The sequence below is a fragment of the Pararge aegeria genome, chromosome 21, assembly GCF_905163445.1.
Source record: "Pararge aegeria chromosome 21, ilParAegt1.1, whole genome shotgun sequence".
Classification (NCBI taxonomy): Eukaryota; Metazoa; Arthropoda; class Insecta; order Lepidoptera; family Nymphalidae; genus Pararge; species Pararge aegeria.
The window spans coordinates 12,078,878-12,093,416 of NC_053200.1; the positions used below are offsets into that span (position 1 = coordinate 12,078,878).

General features: G+C 35.4%; 1 protein-coding gene across 1 annotated transcript; it reads right to left on the bottom strand.

Moving 5' to 3' along the window:
* Window positions 1-22: 22 nt before the first annotated feature.
* Window positions 23-14,296, bottom strand: LOC120633247. The gene is made up of 5 exons (XM_039903409.1): window positions 12,112-14,296; window positions 10,666-10,882; window positions 7,476-7,967; window positions 1,344-1,504; window positions 23-425 (listed from the first exon to the last, which is right to left on the bottom strand). Exons 1-5 carry the CDS (start codon window positions 14,141-14,143, stop codon window positions 166-168), a joined length of 3,162 nt encoding a protein of 1,053 aa, XP_039759343.1. The 5' UTR covers window positions 14,144-14,296; the 3' UTR covers window positions 23-165.
* Between the last annotated feature and the right edge of the window lie 243 nt (window positions 14,297-14,539).

A 14,539-nucleotide genomic window follows, 5' to 3' on the forward strand; every position in this document is an offset into this window, starting at 1 on the left:
TATTTAAGTTAAAATTCAATCATCTATGTTATGTTTTATTAGTATCGTAAGTACAAAATTACTTGAAATATACATGAAATTAACATAAATTAGATTTCCTTTTATAATTTAAGATATTTTGGATCTATTCCAATTACAAATTTTATTAACTAATCAACCAAGCTTTCAATTAGGAACTCCTCCTGCCATCTTCAACAGTTGTAGAGGGTTGTTGAACCTCCTGCGGGGTGTGGACATTAGTTGTTTGTTTTCTGTGCTGGTGCGGTATGGGAGAACAGTGCCCAATGGCAGCTGGCTCTCATGCCACAGCAGCTCAGGTGCCCAGTCTGCATACACCAGAGTGTCCACACTTCCCAGCTCATCACTTGGAACTGGTGTTATCATGTATAACATTTCCTTATCCCAGTCAACTCCTCGAATCAACCCTGCAACAAACAAAACATATATTGCATTGTATTTGCACTTATCAGTTAATCAAGCACTATATTATAGCACTTTTATTGATAACACAAATATGATATTAATGATGTACTTTGTTCGAGTTACATCATCTTTGAGTCATCTAGGTGGTTTAACTTGAAATGAGATAATGATACTTTACGTGCATAGGTTTTATTTAATTTTTTCTAGACTTTTATACTACTATCAATAAAATATTGTTATGATAAATTGTGAGAAGTGGTTGATTTTATTGTAATATATTTATTATTATTATTATTATAAATTACAACAAATTACTACAAATTATTTTCTATTCGTTATTTTTGTTGACTAGTTTTTAGTCAAAGGTAATATTATTTTTGACTAACTACTAATTTGATGAAGACTGTCTATTCATAACAAATATAATATTAAAATTAGTTTGGACCTGCAATAACTTTGTAAAGTTCACAGATTTAGCTAGGAAACTTTTTATTCATAAATACCTACATAAGACGATAAACCATTGTAAAGCTTTCATCATTGAAAGAGAATTAAGGGCTAGGAAAATTTATTAAAAATTAAGTTTTATTCGAGTATATTCTAAATCCGGCCCAGCTCACAAAAAGCGAAACAAACAAGTCAATGAAAAAGATTAAACAAAAATGTACATGCTTTGCTTTAAGTAAGCGAAGCGAATTTTCACGTAACCTTCCTGTATCTTGTTATATTTTAAGAGGTTTTGGATCTTTAACGATAACACCCCTTCAGATGAGAACAAAAAAATAACTGAGATAGCATTCGCTTGAGGCATCGTAGAAATTCTGCTGACTACCTACCGATTAAATAGCCGGTGCCTTGGGTATTTCAACATTAAGATATCTATACTTGGAACAAAAGAGTAAACAATGCTCGATTCTTACCGTGCCCGCGACACACCAACGGTTTATCGGTCAAAGTAAACAGCGCGGTATCGCTTGCATGTTGACACAGTGCCACCAATTTTCCATTGAGCACCTTCATTATATTATGTTCCTTCTTCACCACCACGTTGGTTGCGATGCGCAGGTCTTTAAGACATACCCTGTAAAAAGATTTGAGTAAATAGACAGCGGGACAAAATATAACGAACTATCCTAAGTGCGGCAATCATTTTTACCACCCTCTTGTTTCGAAAAGCACATAAAGCCGTCGGTCCCGGTTATTATCATTAACTTGTGATAATTATCGTAAGAACTTCCAAACCGCTACTAGCAGTGCGGAAGTTTTAAGTTTTAAAACACTTACGAGATGCCTGTTTCCAGCATAGACGGCCGCAAATACCTAGGTAAAGCATTTATTTTTTTATTTAGAAGATAATGAAATTAAGTGCTTAAAAACATAATCCTCTGCTCCTAGATCTGTATCGTTCGACTCACGAAACGGACCTTCAAAAAGTATTGAATTCGGGGTCGTAATAATCTGTGACATTGAAATCATGTAATATAATAAGCGCTTTGCATTTTGTGACGTCAAGTTTAGCTTCGTACATGAATTGTAAAAATTTTCAACCGTCAAACTGCACAAATGAAGATATTCAAAACATTAGTCACGCGGTTTTCGCATAACGAAAACATCGTGAGCATATCTCTTGGATAACATACAAAGGTATGCAATAAAAAGAAATTACCCAACCAGAAATCGATCTCAAGACATTATATGACGATACAAATATTATAAATGCGAAATTTTGTTTTTTTGGTTCGGATTTTTTTACGCAAGCAAAGCAAGATTTTACGCAAATCAGTTATTGATTCTTCATATTGAGAAGCCTGTTCGGATTAAGAAAAATCTGGTATTTATTTGACACCGAGGCCTAAGACGCCTTGTCTTAAGGCCTCGGTAACATTATACAAAGGATATTTTTATAACTAAGAAAAAGAATTAACTTTGTTGGTTTGCCCTTCATTCATACAGCAACTCTCGCATTTATCACATGAGTAAGAAAAAATAACACAACAGGCTATTAGAACTAGTAGGTATGTGCTGTATATTATAATCGCAGTCTAAACAACTTTATTTGGCAATAAGTAAAAACGTGAGGCAAAAGTACAAAAGAAAATATTTGCGTTTTCTTAATATCAACTTCAGACGGTAGGTACCTACTAACTTACTAAATACATCATAATTACCCAGACAATAATTGTCATTAGGTACCTAGTTCATGTTAGTAATGGCGGTAAAGCAAAGAACAGCATAGAAACTGTATTATCCGTAAGGTTGAAATTTGCATCGTAAACCACCTGTTGCGTTCAACTGAACGAAACCTATTTATAGGGGTGAGTGCATACTAGATTCTAATGGAAAGACGTTTGTATAGTGCGCTCGGCGATCAAACTTTACGCATTTTCCAGGACAGTCCCAGTTTAATATCGTAACAAAAAGAATATGTAGAATCTATATTTTTTTACTTGTCTATATAGACTATCATTTAGAAAACCCAGCTAAGTCTGTTGTGGCAGACGTGTTTGGAAACCTCGTAGCTTTAGTTTTAAGTTGACGAATTTGGTTATTGCCATCATCCCTACCATGTTACACATTTTTGTATTTATAATGTACGTTACAAAATGGCCATATATACCTACGCCTACTTGAATAAAGAAATATTTTTTTGTGTAAAATATGTTTTAAAAATAGAGATAAAAACATGTCTGTTACAAAATAGAGTGTATTCTTTCCAAGAAAGAAAAAATATCGACTCCATAATATTTTGGTATATTCCTTTATTCTTTCCCTTTAAGGGAAATTAGCCAATAATAATATACTGTGAAATGTAACTTTAGATTTTAATATTGCAACTTATATGTGATCACCTTAGAGAAGGACTTTCAGAATAATCACTTCCTGTAAAATCCTTGTTGTGAAAGCTCCGGCTTGTTATGTCAAGTATTTCTTTGATTACTGAATAATCATAGGCTGTTTGCAATATAGACTTAGTCATATTCGGTAAGTAGGTACCGTTATCGTTCCGTTGTTTTTACGTAAAAGTAGGTACATGTGCCCCCGAATAAGTCCCAGACTCATTAGTTACTGATAAAATAGGTGTCGGCGGCTACGTCAACATTCCGCGTATTATGGACAATAATGACTTTAAGTTAAATGTCTGAATTTTAACTTTTATTTGTATACGAAATAAAAACTAGTGTCTCAACTAGTGTTTCTGGACAAATAGGACTGGGTTTCCACAAAATTATACAGGAAGTGACAAAGGTATAATCTGTGCTATTAAAGAATAAATAAATGTTATACCAACTGTGAGCTTACAACAAGCTGCCAGTTAAAAAATATGCAACCACTACTAAATTTGGTCGAAAATAACAAATAAAAAAGTGGGTGTACCCTGATTTATCATATATCTGCGTTTCTGTCAATTATTGAAGAGTTGCGTTGTATGTCTGAAACTCTTCATCAGATCTATATGAAATTTAAATGGGTCTATTTCGGAATAAACCCCGTTTGGAACAAATAAAATGACGGAGTTGTGTCCGAACATACGTCAAAATATATTTGAACAAAGTGGGTCGGCCGATCTCGTGCACTACATCGATTGCTTTTTATTACATATCTATTCTTTAATGGTGCGGATTATAATTTTTATTCCGAGAATTCATCCCTAAGTGATGAAATGAGCTTGTGTTCAAGTCCGAAATATCTGTAGTTAGACTTAGTTTTATATAACATACCTCAATAAGCCGTACACGTGCCTTACAGATGTAGTAATGAGGATGGAACATTATATATGGAAAATATTTAACTTATGTTAGATTCTAGACAACTATTGTTCACGGACCAAGTACCGAAATGAACCGAATCGTTCTAATAATCAGTATCAACCCACAAGAGGGTCGCTTCTCAGAATGAGAATAGTTTAGGTCGTAGTCCACACTGGCCAAATGCAGATTGGTAGACTTCACATGCCTTTGAGACCATTATGAAAAACGTCTAGGCTTCCTCACGTTTTCCTTCATTGCATATACTAAACGCACTTAACGCCTATCGGGGACGATTTCAGTCCCCCCTAGACTGCTAAGCCCTAGGCTATACTCGCTTCATGTTTACGTTACTTCAGAATCACACAGAAGAAGTAAAATCTTATAGATATGCAAGAATTATCTTAAAGTACGTACATATTATGATATTAATTTGTAACATTAAACTTATTTTTTCGTCACGCTTTCGTCTCCCCACGTCCCAGATTGAGTTTTCTAATACATGGCCGCATTAGTTATGTACTCTTCCATAATTGAAATGATACACAGCGATTGCGAAATTGAAATTGCAAAGACATCGGACGTTTTAAAAGTTTAATTGAAACCAATAATCCGTTACATCCGGTTAAATGAACGTTGACTCATTTGTGTACACGCGCTATAATGTGTTTTACAATAGTACCTAATACCTGTTAGATAGATGGAAATACTGTATTCTTTACTAATAAATAATAATAAAGCTGAACGTGTTTTTTTTGTCTGCGTGAGCACGCTTATCTCTGGATACTAAGCTGGTTTAAATTTTTTTTATGCATTTTATATACCATTTATTGTGAAAGGTCACGCTATGAGTCAACCCTAAAGAGTTAAGCTTTCGATGCGACGCGGTGGGTCTTAGAATGAAAGTTGGGTTAGACAAATTTAGATATCAGACGGGAACCGTTAGTCAATTAGAACTTAGATTAGAGTAACTTTGAACGGTTTGTTTCTTCAAACTCGCTAATCACTGAAACTACCAGTTGAATTTTAGAAATCTGTTATGCATTTCTGAGGACGTTTAAAGGTCATTAAGATCACGCTACGACCCGTAGGAAGTAATAGATCAGGCGTGGATCAAAGTATATTGAGTAGCCAATGAAAAAATCTTCAACAGTTTAACGCGACGAAGTCGACGAAAGAAGTTTTTTTTCATAAATTATTATTATATTAATCGTCCATCGACATTGGACGCGGCTCTATTATGCATGGACTATTATTATTCTATAGTCTTTGTTCCATAAGCTCAAGTTCTGTGTCCAGCAGTGGGATTATAATAGAATGAGAATGATGTAGAGAGTAAATGATATTGCAGTTATGTAACTACATTTGTTTTAGTCGTTGATCAATGATCGAACGCGTCTCGCCGTCACATCACCAGTAGGTCCCTCAGTTTAAGACAAAATCGCTAGAAATCGTGTTATTTCCAAGTATAAAAACGCTAAAACAGCCACCAACAGGCCAGTGTAAAATGGAACTTATTCATTCGTTTTAAAGCTTAAATTTGTCTACAATCCCACAGCCATTGCTCTTGCCAGAACACGTTTGTCATATAAAAATCAGAAGTGCAGTATTTGAGACTGTAAAACGAGTAACATAAGGTCCATATCGCTACGACAGTAAGTGCTTCGATACGCAAAAACGACTCCAGCTTTTCGCGCGTGCAAATCTGAGTCCTTTAGAACGAGATTAATAGGCTCGGTATCTTCGACTAATTCAAAAGTATAAAAACGCTTGAACTTCAGGGTAAAATGGAACTTAATGTGCTTGTTTTAAAACCCAAATTTGTCCGCAATCCTACATCAAGTGCCATGTCAAGTACATACGTATGTAAAGTAAAAATCTGTATTCCGAAACTTGCAACGTTAAAATGAGTGTTATAAGGTCCCTTTTGCTATGTACAGTAATCAGTATATTGTTTCGATACGCGAAAGAGACTGCATTTGCGAGCTTGCAAATCTCATACTAGGCACAGATGACGATGCGTCATGAATTATAAAAGATATGACGCGGTCAGTTACTGGTTTATCAAACAAAACATAGAAGACCGAAGACGCCTAAACGTGCCTACTCATAAAGCATTTTGTAAATGACTATGATCCTTAATCACGACTGATGACTACGTCTTGTTTACGGCTAAATTGTAGGCACTTAAAATGTAAACTCTAACTGTACAGTTATTCTGATGGCTGCCTCGTTGGTCTAGTGGTTAGCGTGCTCGACTGCACATCACGAATTCCTGGGTTCGATTATCGTGTTGGGCCAATGAATATGGGTTTTTCTATCAAGAAATTGTTAGTAGCAGCCTAAAGTTTTAAAATTGGCGTTGATTCACGCCAGTGCCTCGGGAGTCTTGAAGATCACGTTAAGCTGTTCTGCGCCTGATCTCTTTCCGGTCGTGTCGGAGCTGCATTCTCATCGAACTATGTGTGTGAGAACAGAGATTTGATCTGTGTTCCAGTTCAAAAAAACTCTGAAGATTGACAGACGGACTTACGTCTCGGGACGCCGACGTCGCGTCGTCTATGTGTAAATAAAGCGATCGAGTGAGCTTAGTGAGATAGCTTTTTAATATCTTCTAAATAATGGAAACGGATTAAGAATTATATCGGTGGTTTAGTGGATACCGCATAATACAAATATTTCTGATATTTTCCAAATAAAATTTAAATATCACGAAATAAGAAAAAAATGGTTGAACTTGGCAAGACGAAATATCGTAGAAATATCTATTCTCTCCGATGTACTTTTGTGAGGATCATTTGGTTTTTAATATTTCTATTACCTTTCAATTCTCTTCCAGAATCGTTCTTTAGTTAGATAAAGAAAGTATGTAGGTAATCATGGAAAGAACGCTGTCAATACTGTTTGCTTACACATAGATGACGTCACGCGCAGGTTACTGTGTTTCGTTGGGAGATTAAAAATACGATACTTTTTAAGTTTTATTTTTTTGATTTAAAATTATAAATAAATATTATTTCACTAAAATTAAATAGTTCGACAATCGTTTCGAACATTCTATTATATGAATATTGTTTTTTAAATTTAATTTAATTAGTGGTGGTTGCGTATTCTGTCTCAAATGGTAAAGCTATGTAAGTACTAATAAAAAAATGGGGAAATAGCATCATCGATCAGCACGTCTTTGTCGGTGAAATGGTAGCCAAATTAGGTAGAATGCCCAATTGGAAATTTATAAGCTTAGTGCGGGATTGATCGACGATGCTTAAAACCTTTATAAATAGGGAACAAAAATGAACAACTTACTGATATGGTGTGATACCAAGCAAGCTCTCGCCAGACGTGGTATCCAACAACTGGCCGAAATACGCCAGAAAGTTCAAATATCTCTCATCTTTAGCCCTCATTGTGAACATACTTTTTCTACTGTAAGGGCTATCAGTATCTTGCGCGACAACAAACGAGTAATCCATATCATCGGAACACGTCACATTCTCGAACAGCTGATCATTTCTGTACTCATCAAACAAATCTCTGACATTGGTCGGTGTCAGTAAAGTCTCGAAACGTAGATTCAGTGCTTGGGACTCGTACTGAAGTACGTATGTAGGTTGCAATAGAGTGATGATTAGACTGATAAACTTGAGGCCCAGAGAGTTCGTCATTCCCATAGTGTTGACGAGCCAGGGCATCTGGGAAAATGCTTTATTGCTCTGGCAGTAGGTTATCAGATTCCGTACAGCTGCGGCGTAAAGTTTTGCATTGTCTATTGTGTTGATCATACCAATGTTTAGCATTCTGTAACAAAATTGATTATTGTGAATACAAAACCCCTAGTACAAGGCGAGCTTCCAATCGAGGAATCCTCCCAAATGTCAAAATACTTGAACGTCAGAGTAAAATGGCTCTTATCGCGTCCAACTGTTTACGTATGGGCATGGTACCCAAAATTCTGGCGCTATTGCCCCTTTGAATTGCTAGACTAAATAAGCGCCAGCTCTTGGGTTACCAGACGTCAAGACCAATTTTTGGAACACGATGTAAGTATGCAGTGGCTCGCATAAAGGTATGCACAGGGTAAGCAGATGATATAAAATGAAGAAAATCTCCAGTACGAGTTATAAAAACTAAAGATAAGGAAGTATTTGAAACTTGTACTGGAGATTTTGTTCATTTTATATCATCTCCATACCCTGTGCATACCCCCCTCTATGCACGCCACTGGATGTATGTATATTCACTTTGTTATTGTTTGCTGATGATACATCATTGATGTTTAAAATTAAACGTCGTGAAAAAAATCTTGACGATGTAAACATAAGTCTCGCTAAAGTAGTACAATGGTTTGAGACTAATAACTTAGCTCTTAACGGAAAAAAAACGAAGAGTATTAAATTCAAACTTGTTAGATTGTTAAACAAGTAAAAACCGTTGTACACCTTAATAATGAGGAGTTGGATTTGGTGGATACGACAATCTTTTTAGGAATAACTTTAGATGCTAAGCTTCAATGGGGCCCACATATAAATAATTTAGCGAACAGACTTAGTTCTGCAGCATACGCGGTAAAAAAGATTCGTCATATGACAAACATAGAAACTGCTAGGCTTGTTTATTTTAGTTATTTTCACAGCATTATGCCCTATGGCATTTTATTATGGGGTAATGCTGCTGATATAGATTCTATTTTCGTCCTGCAGAAAAGGGCTGTTCGTGCGATATATAAAATGGGCCCAAGAGAGTCATTAAGGGATAAATTTAAAGAAGTTAAAATAATGACGGTGCATAGTCAGTACATATATGAAAATTTAATTTATGTCCATAAAAATATATCACAATTTAAAAAGAAAATGCACTGTGACAATATAAATATTAAAAGCAAAAATAAACTCGTTGTGCAGTTTACTAGGCTACACAAAATTGCAAATTCATTCAAGGGCAATTGTATATTATTTTATAACAAATTACCAAATAAAATCTTTGAGATGTCTCTCAATAAGTTCAAAGTTTATATAAAACGTAAGCTTACAGAAAAATCCTATTATAATATTAACGATTATTTAAACGATAAAAAAGCTTGGGTGTGAATTGCTCTAGCTTCATAGCTTAATATAAATTTACTGGAAGATGGTGATAACAAAAACATAAATTTACCCGGCTAAGTTTGTTGTGGGCTCTTCTTAGACCAGGGCGCGTTTGGAACCCTCGTAGCTTTAGATTTAAGTTGGCGAACGAAGTTATCACCATCCCGTTACAATTATGTAAACAAATATGTATGAACGCTTCATAAGTGCCTGTGATAGGCCTACATGAATAAAGAAATTTTGAATTTGATTGAAACATTATATTATAAATGCGAAAGTAAGGATGGATTGATGTTTGTAACTCCATCACACTAAAATGGCTACACTGAAAGCTGGTTGGAATAGGTTCCTTTTATCTATTTTATTAGCACGGCCGATTGGCGCAATGGGCAGCGACCCTGCTTTCTGAATCCAAGGCCGTGGGTTCGATTTCCATAACTGCAAAATGCTTGTGTGATGAACATGAATATTTTTCAGTGTCTGGGTGGTTTAATGAATGAATGAATTAATACACTTTTATTGTACACCATATAAACAAATAGAACAATTATAAATAAAAATTTAACAAAAAGTATACAATTTGGCGGCCTTATCGCTACATAGCGATCTCTTCCAGGCAACCAAAGGCGTAAAACACAGCTCAAGAGACTAAGCTCAGAGAGGTAGGTGGTGCATATAAATAAACATATATATTTGCATATATACCTATATATACAAAAATAATAGATACATATAAAATAAACTTACAATATGATATATCTAAGATACTGATAATTAATATGTACCTATAGAATGAATATCAATAATACATAAATATATACAATATTGTCAAACCCCAAACATAACAGAAGTGAATAGGCATTTTAAAGATTCAGACAAAAAATGATCTTTAACAAGTTGTATATTTATATTATAAGTCTTTATGTATATTATTCATAAAAATGTTCATCATCGTCTTTGGGGCTTGATGACGATGTGTGAAATGTCGTAGTATATTACGGATACACATCTATGGTTTCCATTGCATACCCTCCATCTCTTCATGGTTTTCCAAAAGTAAAACTTGTTTTTTTTGCATAGTGGTAATTCAAGGGTTAGAGAATAATATAACACATTCAAATTTCAATGCCAACGAAATCGCAGACAACTGTGTCATAAGAATTGGGCAATGGGTGGTCTAATCTCACAAGGATAACTGCAAAACTTCGCTTTTCCGCTACAGATCTCAACTTGAATTTTAGGACAAGTAGCACCCGGTAGGCGGCGCTACTGCCGATACGTCACCAAATTTCATTAAATATCATATTTGTCATATTTAATGTTCCTGGCAGGACAATGTCTGCTAGGTAATACATAGACACTGTTTTTGGGTACTATATGATTGTAGTTATCCTAATTTTAATTATACATACAATTTAGGCTTCCTCAAGTGAGTGAAGGTGGGTCCGAATAACGGTGATGTGACCACGGTAGCAGACAAATTCCCAGCCACTGTGAACAGGCTCTGTCCGGGGTCCAGGTCCACCACCAGTACTGGACCATGGGAAAGCAGCTTATTGACCTGGTACCTCATGTAAGTTGACTTCCCTGCGCCCTTACCACCGCATACGATGCCTCTACTATATTTGCCTACAAAAAAAAGAGTATTATGAAATAGTTAGTAGTGCGTAGTGTAGAGGTGTGTCGTAGTATCTGTTTTAGTTGCAGTAGAGCTTTTTGTGACAAAGCTTCTCTCGGGAAGTACTACCGCCAAACAGCATTGCTGTGTTCCTGTCTAAGGAGCATGGTTGCCATGGTAATAACAGTCACACATGGCTTAACATTTAAATATCACTTGTAATGGTGAAGGAAAACATCATGATGAAACCTGCATGCCTGAGAGTTCTCCACATGGTCTCAAAGACATGTGAAGTCCACAAATACGCACTTCCCCACCTTTATATTCTGAGAGGAGACCTATGGCCTGTCATCATCATCATCATCATCACTTCAACCGATTGAAGTCCACTGCTGGACATAGGTCTTTTGTAGAGAGTTCCAAAATCCCCGGTCCTGGGCCGCTTGCTTCCAACGGCTCCCAGCGACTCGTTTGATGTCGTCTGTCCACCTTGTTGGGGGCCGACCAACACTGCGTTTACCTGTGCGGAATCGCCATTCCAACACCTTGGAACCCCAACGTCCAACGGTTCTCCGAGCTATGTGCCCCGCCCATTTCCACTTCAGCTTAGCAACTCGCTGAGCTATGTCAGTAACTCTGGTTCTTCTACGGATCTCCTCATTTCTGATTTGATCACGTAGAGATAGTCCCAACATTGCTCTTTCTTCTTATGAGGCCCATAGTAAGCGACCACGTTTTGGCTCCGTAAGTATCCGTAAGGCCTGATAAATGATGATGATGTCTTAACACCTCTTACTGTGTCCCTTGTAAATCCCACGCCCTGCAAATTATTGCTCTGTTAATAGGCAATGGTTTTCACTGACCATCACTAAAGATAAACCTGTACAGACTAATTTACTGTGTAATCTCTGGTGTGCTGGGTTCCTTCTTAAATTGGATATCTATTGTATTGGATAGAAGCAGGATTTCCATGATATACAATGAAATCAAGCTGATTTAGTCTTGCCAAAGGACAAAATTGTATTTTCAGAGACATTTCTATAATAATAAACAGGGGTCAATCATTGCATTGCATTTTGGCAGGTGGAAATAAAAAATCCTCACTTTTGGAGAAGGATTTTTCAAATTTATGTTATCTTCCTGCTTTATGCCTAGCTTGGTTAAAAGCCCAGATCAGGGGGTATAATAGGGGGATATAATTTTTGTCTAGCTGTGCCAATTGCTATAAAATTATACTCACTCATAGCTAATTCATGAACTTCACTCCAACTAGGGTGTTCTCGAAAACTTTTATAAGGTCTCGAAGAAAAGAGTGAGCAGTCCAAAAGATTGCACACCTTGTTGAAATAAGGTTCTATAGTCTTATTCAATTTAAACATGTTGGTTACTCTAAAATTATTCTCCACAAAATCAATTACTTTTTCTTTTAGTTTTTTCAAAAGTATGACTCCATCGTGTTCTTCAATTTTAGTAACTATATCTTCTGCTTCTTGCACAGTTAGGCCTGCAGCAGTCAATTTACCAAACAGACCAAAATAATCATTTTCGTTTTCAACAGTCTTTATACATTGAGCAAAGTTATAATATGGTGCGTAGATGTTATAATTTTCATTATTCAATGTGTATCCAAAGAGTTCAAGGGTACCAGCTAGAGATTTTATCCTAACTTTCCCCTGGATAAAAAGTTTGCTTGGATGTTTTAGTGTAACTATACAGCAGTTGGTGCCATAGTATACCTTGAAAGCATCAGCTGCATTTTCAGAATCCATTGATGAGCCTTGTTCAATTATTTCTGATTCCAAAGTATTACTTGTATTCATAGACTTATCTGGAACTTCTTTTGATGTATCAAGGACTATTAGTTCTTCATCAATATCTTCAACTCTTGGAATGTCATCTAATTCTGGTATAAGACTGCTCACATCATCCTCCAAGGTGATAGCAACATTCATATTTTCTTGAACAAGGAAAGCAGAATTAATTGTAGAAAATATATTGCTATTTTCTGATGGTAAGTTTCTTATTGTAGAATGCTTATATTCCCCTACAATTTCATCTAACTTTTTAGTTGACATGTCCGAAGCTGATATTGAGACATAAGCTGGTGACATGACTGAGTCTATACCATCATTTGATTCTTCATATGCTTCATCATTTAGAACTTCAAAATGTTCATTACCATTTCTTGATAAATCATCACTACTAACTGATAGCAATTCATTATCTTCTTGGTTACTTAATATTTCAATGTTTAAAGGCCCTACAGAATTAACATTATCTAGTGCTGCATTATATTTTTGTTTACGTTTTTGTTTTTCACTCAAGATTATTGTGTATTTGTCTCTATGCTTTTGTTTATTCTTCTTTATTAGTGTTAATTTATCTTTATTTACTTGAAGTAACTTTTTTACTTCTATCTCAATGCATCTTTCTTTGGTTATTGGACCTCTTGATATATCATTTTCATTAAGTGTGATTAATTTATCTTTATGTTTTCGCTTTTTTCCTTTTCTTTGAGTTGATGATCTGTCATCAGCCATTGAAAGTAAATTTTGAGTTTGTGTTTTACCACCATGCTCTTGAGTTATTGGGCTTTTCGCAATAACATTTCCTTCTTGTTTTAAAGTATATTTATTTTGCTCATTGTTCTTTATCTGCAACCGTTCTTTTATCTTAGCAGCAAGTTGTCTATCTACATCAAACTCTGAATTATCTGAATCAGACAAATTAAGTTCACTTATAACTATTGATGTCTCTGAATCAGTGCCAGAGTCTAAATCAATTTTATCCCCAAACTCATCAGACTCATCAGTAACAGAGTCATTGTTTACAGAGCTGAGGGTATTTTCTTCACACTTCACTTCATTAAAACCAAGTTTATCTTCACTTTCGTTGTCAGAACTTACAGCAACCTGGGTACTAGCATTATCAGCGTCTTCATTACTTCCACTACACACAGAATCAGAGTCTTCACTAAATTTCTCTTTTAAAAAGCTATCAGGATCAATTAAGCTACTACTAGTGTCTCTATTTGATATAAAACTAGCGTTCTGATCTTCCACACTAGAAATGGTTAGATTCAGGTCTGAATAACCACTTACGGATGTAGAGTCCTCGTAATCGTTTTGCGTCTCCGTAGACTTTTGTATAAGCTTATTATCATTCGCTTTATACCCGAATAACATCTGTTTTAATTGTTTTTTCATCTCTGTTGTTTTCCGGTCCTCTGAAGATTCCTTTTTCAAAGTGTGCGCTCTTTCGAAAAACTCCATTTTAATATATAATCTGGTAGTATTAATGATAGCATAGAATTCGTTCCTCTTTAATAAGATTTTTCAATTAATTTTATAAGTAAATTTCATTGAATTATTGGAATCTACTGTGGATTTTATTCATTCGCAATCCGGCCATGCTTCCTGTCAAAACAAACCAACCACGGAATACAGACCTCTTTAACGTATAACTCAGATACAGGAGTATAAGCATAATGTACAGAGTGTTGACTATAAAACGAAACACATCCCGGTTAATAAATGTCAGATCAAAAGACAACACATATACACACAAATTTTTAAACAACATTGATAGAATATGTTGCTATTTTGTAAGCTTACCGAGTATGTTTCCTTCGTCAAAACGTCTAACATTTTAACGTTATGATTATATAC

Coding starts and splice junctions, on each gene's coding strand:
- LOC120633247 (XM_039903409.1), bottom strand. CDS start 14,143: ATGGAGTTTTTCGAAAGAGCGCACACTTTGAAAAAGGAATCTTCAGAG. Junction 10,883..12,111: donor AGTTCATGAATTAGCTATGA/GTGAGTATAATT, acceptor TTTTTTTTGTAG/GCAAATATAGTAGAGGCATC. Junction 1,505..7,475: donor CTTGGTATCACACCATATCA/GTAAGTTGTTCA, acceptor ATCTTTTTACAG/GGTATGTCTTAAAGACCTGC.